This window comes from Glandiceps talaboti, chromosome 21 (assembly GCF_964340395.1).
Source record: "Glandiceps talaboti chromosome 21, keGlaTala1.1, whole genome shotgun sequence".
NCBI classification, from domain to species: domain Eukaryota; kingdom Metazoa; phylum Hemichordata; class Enteropneusta; family Spengelidae; genus Glandiceps; species Glandiceps talaboti.
This window is the reverse complement of record NC_135569.1, coordinates 8682414-8691539: the sequence shown is the minus strand read 5'-3', so window position 1 is coordinate 8691539 and position 9126 is coordinate 8682414. Positions and strand designations below refer to the sequence as shown.

Sequence of the window (9126 nt, the reverse complement as noted above, 5' to 3'; positions counted from 1 at the left end):
GAAAAATTTCTTATTACATTTAACATCTCTTTGATAATAATTACCTGACTGTTAATTTAAAAGTGACGTGTTTATCTTCGACCGTCTTGGAAAACACTTGAAGACGCTTGACCTGAAGACAACTCGACTTCTGTATGCATTTCATTACAATGACGACGATACATTACAGGTAAGGTCATGTGATATTTTGTGTCCTCGTTTGATTTCAGTGAAATGTAAATTTAAAAAGTAAACAAAACATCTACATCAATCAGCAATATTAAGGTTATATTATAAATATTAATTTATTAATATTATTATTTTGTTGAAATGAAACATTTATAGTTGTGGTTTTAATATTAGAGGAAAGATGAAGCATGATTAGTTTAGCTCTTATAAAGTTATGTCTTTTTTATTAAAGGCAATTTCTGATAATTTCAACAACTCTGTTGCCATTGAGCGTTTATCTGATAGTGCACCACACGCGATAGTATCAGCAGAGGGAGTGAGGACAGTTCTTGGAATGAATCCTGAGGGAATGGTAGACTTCTTCTCAGATGCAAATAATGGGATCACCCGATTTGCATATCAAGATGGCGGCCTCCTTCGTGGTATGACAACACCTCATGGATATGGTCAATATTTTGCGTAAGTGTTTTTCTTCACATATTCGCACTCCCACTGATTAGGCACTAAAAAAATTGTGTGGTTCCGATTACATTCAATTTTAAAATAGGTGGGGGTTGGTAGATTTTTTATTTTATTTTATTTTATTTTTTTTCTTGCGTGAGTGTCTAGTTCAGGTTTTCCATTGTTTTCCAAATGGTCTCTGTGTTATTTATTTCTGTACAGCCATTACAGATTGGAAGAATAGTTTTATATTGTCTTTTTAAATTGATGTCAGTTTACGCACCCACTATTTCTTGCAAGACTTCACAATTTTCGCAATTTTATGATTATTTATCTTGAATACATAAAAAAAAAGTTTAGGGTTGGCATGAAAATCTAGATGGGGTCGGGTAATTGGAACCAAACAACTTTTTTTGTTTGGCCTTATAGTAGGTAATTTAGAAAAACTTTGCTTTGCAAACGTTAAAAGAACACCATTCATTATGTTGACGTAATTTCGGTATGTTCCAAACAACTTTCCATTTGTTCCTCTCCTCCCCTATCCTTTCCCATAAACGAAGTCGTTTAAGAAAGTAACAAATGTTCTTTACATGTGACATCCCTGTTTGATTTTGAATATAACATGTCTGTGAGAGATGTTTATCATAAAGGTAACCAATAAAATTTACACATGCTTATTCTTCTAAAACGTATGGCTTTCAGTGTGTATGTTCCTAAACTGTGGAATAGTTTACCACTTGAGCTTCGACTACTTGAGAAATTTGCTCCTTTCAAGAAGAGTCTTAAAACGAATATTTTCCAACAATGCTATTGGTGATGTTTTTAAATCGATTGCTAATTTTTTAATCCGATTTTTGTTTTTAGAGATGCTTTTTAAATATTCATTGTGTTCGTATGCTAGATTTTTGTTGTTGTTGCTCTTTTGCTAGTCTTTCTCATTTTGTAATGTTCAGACCGCTGAGACATGTTTGTGTAGTGGTCTTTAAACAATAAATTATTATCATTATTATTATTGTTTAGATATGATGAGAATGGTAGAGTATTTGCACAGTATGACAACGTAGGCCGTCGTGAGTTGTACGGTAACTTTCAAGGGTCCTCCTCCAACACAAGAACCACGTACACATCAATGAATAGAATTCAAAGCATTGAAAGTCAAACATTAGCTGGTCAACTGAAACAAACCTTCAAAACAGGGTCATCCATTGCTCAGGAAATCCTCAGTAATTTTCAAGATGGATCCACAATAACTACATCTGCTGATGGCACGAAGGTAAAGTTAGAATTAGAATCATAGTTGTTTTAAAGTAACAGCTACTCGATTTGCCACACATTAACTACATCTGCTGATGGCACGAAGGTAAACTTAGAATTAGAATCATAGTTGTTTTAAAGTCACAGCTACTCGATTTGCAACACATTAACTACATCTGCTGATGGCACGAAGGTAAACTTAGAATTAGAATCATAGTTGTAAAAACACAGCATGTTCTAAAAAGAATAACTACTTTCTGGTGTTTGTTGGTACAGTAACATTCCTAAATCATTGAGTTGAATTGAGAATCGTGATGTTCGGCAACATGTCAACAAAACATTTGTCCACATTGGTGGAGCGTCTATGATAAGTTGGCTGATTGAAAATGAACAATATTAATCTAATGGCTATGATGGTTTTTGAAACCAACAACTGCATAGAGTGTTGACTTTCTTTACTTCTCGTCTATATCAGAGAATTAGATGTCATTCAATAAAATACATTTTGATGGTCAATACCCCTGGAAAATGACCCAAATCAAGTGTATCAACCCTGGCCCAGGCAGCCGGTCACAAATGAATCTACCCTGCGCGAGCTTATGGGCTTTGCCTAGTTATGATATTAGAATTTATTTTCAAATTCAGAATTCAGAATCAATTGATCATTTTCTTGTATATGTACAATGGTCATTAAGAATACCAATGAATAATAATGTCCAAAACAAGTTTCTAAAAATATCCAAGTTTGCTATTACACACTGTGATCAAATGTGTTTATTTTAGTACATGTAGTGGTTCTTCATTTATATAATGGGCCAAAAAAAGATAATTGTTTCTGGTCAGGACAGTTTGTCTTAAATGGTGTGATTTAGAAAAAAATTCAATTCTCAACAAACCTGTCACTCAATCTACTATTTATAGCAGTTACTGTTCTTTTTATTTAGTACTGTAGAGCAAGTGTGTATGTGGGGCAGATGTCATTTGCTTGTTTATGATTGGCTCTGCAGTTCAGGGAGGGTTATTTTTGTGTTTCCCCACGGATCTGCAGACTGCATGGGCTGGACAAACACACACACACACACACACACACACACACACACACACACACACACACACACACACACATACATACACACACACACACACACACACATACACACACACACACATACATACATACATACACACACACACACACACGACTGATGCAGGGGTATTTAAGTGACCTGAAAGAATTATTCTTTTTTTGGCCTTGGGTAATACCCTGTACATCCTTTATATCTAACTTTGAAGCAAAGTTTTTGATAAAATCAACCCATAATTCCTTCTCGTTTTTCTCCTGCAATAAAGACCCTTAAGACCAAGTCACCTCATCCAGTTTGGGGTCCACAGATTGCACAAGTTGCATCAGTTGTGACCACGTTGCCGTCTGGTTTGGAATATCGTATGGAGATTGAGCATTATGCAACAAAGGCAAATCCAGATGACCCTCTGACAGTTCTTACAATTGGCAAAAATATCAAGGTAAACCTACTTGTTTTTCTTAGTATAGACATAAGTCCATCCTGACAGAGGTGTTTTATGTTTGTTTTCACGATTGTCATATGGACACCCTATGTGAAACTCGACAATGTCTTCATATTTTGATAGAGACAGAGTTCTATTGTGCTTGAAAACATTGACAATATAAATTTAATATTGAACATGAGACATGTTTCCGTGGGGGTGGGAGAGAGAGAGAGAGAGAGAGAGAGAGAGAGAGACAGACAGACAGACAGACAGACAGACAGACAGACAGACAGACAGTCAGACAAACAGAGAGAGAGAGAGAGAGCACTACTTGTGTTTTAACATCAGAATCGTTCATTTTTCTGGTTTGGAACCAACATGTTCCGATTTCAGTGATAAACTTCATATTGGCCTACATGTATTGTTTCATATATTTTCTTTTCATTGGCATAAGTTTATTTCATTATTTGATATTGTTCATCCTTATGATAATTCACATAGAGTTTAGAGTTGATCATTTACCAAAGAAACATTTCCGTATTTTCTTCAGATTAATGGTGAACACATTTCTACCTCGGAATACAAACGGACAGACGGAACCTCCACTTTAACTTTAGGAAATAATATGTAAGTAAATCTACAGACCTACATGCAATATACAATTTCATAAAGCGCAATCTGGGTATTATCCCTCCTAATGACAGTGTTGTATTGTCTAGTTCAACCAAGATAATATAAAATGTCCTACTCGTAACTTTAGAGAACATTTTATACCTACGCTGTCATTCATGTAAGATTTGATTAATGCTGCCTATGCATATTGAAAATGGAGAGAGAAACGTTATATACTTACAATTACTTTGCAAAAGAAACTGTTAAATGTATGTCATTCAAACTGGAAAGAAATATTCTAGATTCACAAATGTTGTCAAAATATAATTAATTCCTCCACCCATATAAACTATATGCAAATTGATCGATGGTGATATGAATTCAGGCAATTGTAACATCATAAAATATGATGTCATATACACTCTGTTTGAATGAATACAATTGTGACATCATAAAATGTGATGTCATATACACTGTGTTTGCATGCATAAAATTGTGACATCATAAAATGGGATGTCATATACACTGTTTGCATGAATACAATTGTGACATCATAAAATGTGATGTCATATACACTGTGTTTGCATGCATAAAATTGTGACATCATAAAATGGGATGTCATATACACTGTTTGCATGAATACAATTGTGATGTCATATACACTCTGTTTGAATGAATACAGGTGATGACTCTGTATTATTTGCAAATGTTCCTCCAATCATATGAATGGTATGGAAATCAATCAATGGGGTCTGTGGTATGAATTAAGGCAATTGTGACATCATAAATTGTGATGTCATATACACTTATGATCCTGTTTGAATGAATACAGGTGATAATCCTAATACTTTCCAAGGTTTCTCACATGATTAGGAAAATATTACTACCATATATTACTTTTGGTGTATTTTTTTCAGAGAGCAACGAACTGTATATGATAATTATGGCAGACAAACACGAATCCAGAGACCGTCATTTGGTTTGGCAGATATCGTCTTTGAGTACAATCAAACAGAAGATGAAATCAGACGACGTATACAGGGAGATTTATGGCAATACTATACTTATGTATCCTTACATTTGTACAATTTCCTGATGTAAACATACTGGTTAATATGAGGGTGACAAAGTGGTTTGATATTATTATATATGAAAAGCCACAGACTTCAAAGATCAATCCAAAGAAACCTAAGGGGTCCAACTTATTGCTTCCATTCTAGAGGTGGTTTGATATTATTATATATGAAAAGCCACAGACTTCAAAGATCAATCCAAAGAAACCTAAGGGGTCCAACTTATTGCTTCCATTCTAGAGGTGTTTTTGATATTATTATATATGAAAAGCCACAGACTTCAAAGATCAATCCAAAGAAACCTTAGGTTTCTTGGGATTATTATTTAAATTTACTGCTTGTATTTCTTTGCTGCAGTTCTTCACATATGATGACTTTTGCTTGTAAATTCCAATGACCGTATGAAATAGATTTTGTGATAACGACTCAGCATTTATCTGGCCTTCCTTTAGTCATGGTGTTAATTTGTGCCAAGTTTTCCTCAAATGTAAAAATGTGGCTAATGTCCATTTCCAAAGAGTTAGTTTGTATGTATGTCACAGACATTGAATCTTGGGGTTTGTAAGACAAACTATTATCAGTCCAACTACAATTATAAAATAATCACCACTTGTTGTACACGCAAACAGGACTTGAGGGAATTTGATATTTATAAAAATAAGCAAGCACTCAGGTTTTTGAAAAATATCCTCCCTAAGTTAACTTCATCTGGTGAAGTTTTAACAAAGAGAAGATTTCTGGAAAGTGGTGCTTGTCTATTTTTAAAACTATCAGATTCCCTCAAGTCCTGTTTGCATGTACAACAACTGCTATTCTTTAATATTGTAATTGGACTGCTAATTATCTGTCTTACAACCCAAAGATTCAATGTCTGTGATACAATGTGTACATCCTAACTATTTTGAAATGGACATTAATCTTAGTTCAGTCACAGACATGGAAGACATTTCTTCCTTGTCTGTGGTTCAGTGTCCAGTTGATAGTAGCTGAACTCAACTATAGAGTAATTAGTAATTGAGTTTGTATTATAGCTCTGTCCACTATAGATCCTTAACTGTTTACAGGACGAATATGGAAATGTTGTCAGTGAGATGAAGAGTTCGGGATTAGAAACGAAATATGAATATTTTGCCCCCAAAAAGGTAAGCATATAAAGTGATGAATTCCCAAAGAAATGTTAAAGATGTTTGAATTTTGAAATTTAGAGGTCGCAAATTGTGCTGATTTTATCGTCATTCAAATGAATAAGAAGTGATGAAAAGTGTATATAAACCAGCTGATCAAGTGCCACTTAATGATGTCATAGAATCTCAATTTTGACCATTGTTGATTTTATAACCAACCCATTGTTATCATGTACCTACTCCTAACACAATGTTTAAGTAACATTATCAGAATGATTTTTCAAAAATTTATAACAAAGTCTTAATCACAGTAAACTCTTCCTTTCTATCTCCAGCTGTCGAAACTTATTTTGCCAAGTGGACGAAGTTATGAGCTCCGTTACGACGACGTAGGCAACTTTGCCAGTATTGTAATGCCAAGTGGTGCAGAGCACACATTGCGTACTCGTATAAGGCCACGAGAACGAGACGAGATGTACCGTGCTCCAAGATCACTACACACTACCTTCATGTCAACCTATAACCTTGATGGTGACCTTATACAAACTTTGTATCCAGTTGTTGGTGATGTAGCACAATGGTATGATGAATTACAAAGACCCACAGGAGTCTATTTTAATGATGTATTCATTGAATTCGTTTACAAGGACAGCAGCGAACGTGTGAGGAAATTAAATAGGTATTTGAAAGGAGAAGTGGACAGTGCCCTCCATTACGATTTTGATGGATTTCTTCCAGTTTCTACTACCCTGACAGACTTGGCTGAAGTCACTACAAGTTTTAAATATACTTACAATGCAGCTTTTTTGGTAACCAAGATATTTTCTTTGGTGTATGGGAAGGCATTTACAACGGAAATAGGTTATGATAAGTTTGGTGAGATTACGAAGTATGGATCATTCGATGTTGGAAAAGTTTCTCCAAATGTGAGAACTCTCTCAGATCCTGATGTCTCTTGCCAATACAAGCATGACCAACATGGCCGAATTGTTGAATATAGTTGTGATTTCAAGAGTTCAAAGAGCTATAGTTACACCTTACAATATAACAACGAGTCCTTGATTTCTGAAAGACATTTTGAAATTGATGATGGCCAACAGTTCACCAATCAGTATGATTATGACATTGATGGGCAGTTGATTGACGTCACAGAAGATGGCCTCCCTATAGAACACTATATGTATGATGTCAACGGAAACCGTGTAGAGTGGGGCAATGTGGGAAGTGAAGGACAACACACTGCCATCTACGACGAGAACGATCAAATTGAGCAGCATGACTTTGTCGCATATGACTTTACTGATGATGGTTTCCTGAAGCAGAAAGGTTCTGTTCAATTCTCCTACAATGCACGTGGTGAATTGGAAGAGGCAGTGTATCCTGATTTTTATGAAATGAAGTATAGGTATGATGGACTTGGAAGGCGTATTGAAACTCTAGATGCTGCTTCTGGTGAAAAAGTGCGCTACATTTATGGAGACCCGAATAATGCCCTCAGAGTTACACATGTTATTCATGGAGAAGATGAAATTGTCTCTGCACTTTATTACAATCAGCTTGGCCATCTTTTTGCCATGGTAACGGATGACATCACCAATTACGTAATGTGTGATCATCTCGGGACACCTCTTGCAGTTTTTGACAATCAAGGCGCTGTGCTAAAAATGATTAGACGGGACTCATATGGAGTTATTTTATCTGACTCAAATCCTAATGTATTTTTGCCACTTGGATTTGCTGGGGGTATATATGATGATAAAACGCTACTAACCAGATTCCATTACCGTGACTACGATGGTACTATTGGTCGATGGACATCACGTGATCCAAGTTTCTTCAGCAGTCAACAACCTAATCTGTATCAGTACGTCTTCAACGATCCAATCAATCTTCGGGATCCACTCGGCTTGTTGTGCATCGGGTTCAGCTATTATCAGGGATGGGGAGGAGGTGCCGAACTGTGCTTCGATCATACCGGCGCATCAGCGTGCGTAGAGGGTGGAGCGGGCATTGGTGGATTTTCACATGAAGTGAATTCAGGCGGGCCAAAGAAGGGTCTCTCTGCTGGGGTGTTCGCAGAGGGTACAGTCAAAATCCCAGGTGTTATGAGCCATTCATTCGGAGCCAGTTATGATGTGACAGATCCAATAGATTGGGATGAAGGAAAGATTAATCCATGCAGAAAATCAGACTGGGATGTAAATTATAAACGTAGTTATGGTCCAGTTAGTGGAAAATGTGGAACAACGGGATGTGAATTAGGCACTGCTCTGAAACCAGATAAAGTACCCAAGAATCCTAAAATTGAACTTGAAGGAAAAATTGGAGCTAAAGTGTGTTATGGACGGTGATAGTTGATGGGGTCATTATTTTCTACCATGTATACAGAAAAACAACATAGTAAATCACAGACCTCTGTACAGCTTGGTCCAGAACTTCCATACTTTGTTGCTTTAGCAGAAATATATGTTCTGTCTTTCGAGAATGACAGAAAAATGACATTTGGCAACATATATAACAAGAACAAAAAGGAAACAAAATGTATTAGTAGTTTTTAATAAACCGTTTACATGATTATAAACTGTGCATGTCTATTACAACCAGTGACAGACATCCATTGACAAGGAGAGAAATCAGATATTTTAGACTGTAAGTTGATGTTTTACAGTACAGTCAGTATGTTGTGTTCATCTATGTCTTCATTTATTTAGGTAATGTGACCAATGAGTTTCTTTGTCTTTAAATCAAATCAAATTCTCAAGAAAAAATAAAATAAAATAAAATAAAATAGAATAAGCTCCTAACCTAGGGATCTACCTTTTTTCTCAGAATTCATGTTATCACAAATACAACATCGTTTTGCCTTATCGTGTAACAAGTGGTGCCTTTCAAAAGTTATTAAATTTTTTTGTTTACTTTGTTATCTTTTGTCAAGTTTTACAATT

General features: G+C 35.6%; 1 protein-coding gene across 1 annotated transcript in view; it reads left to right on the top strand.

The window, feature by feature from the left end:
- The window catches only part of LOC144451815 (teneurin-3-like), a 34481-nt gene extending 25420 nt beyond the window's left edge, over positions 1 to 9061 (top strand). Inside the window, exons 32-39 of the mRNA XM_078142718.1 lie at positions 64 to 169; positions 401 to 627; positions 1630 to 1882; positions 3214 to 3387; positions 3923 to 3999; positions 4902 to 5052; positions 6122 to 6199; positions 6517 to 9061. Coding sequence (XP_077998844.1) covers positions 64 to 169; positions 401 to 627; positions 1630 to 1882; positions 3214 to 3387; positions 3923 to 3999; positions 4902 to 5052; positions 6122 to 6199; positions 6517 to 8532 — 3082 coding nt within the window. The 3' untranslated portion in view covers positions 8533 to 9061. The remainder of the gene's footprint in view (positions 1 to 63; positions 170 to 400; positions 628 to 1629; positions 1883 to 3213; positions 3388 to 3922; positions 4000 to 4901; positions 5053 to 6121; positions 6200 to 6516) is intronic.
- Positions 9062 to 9126: the final 65 nt, after the last annotated feature.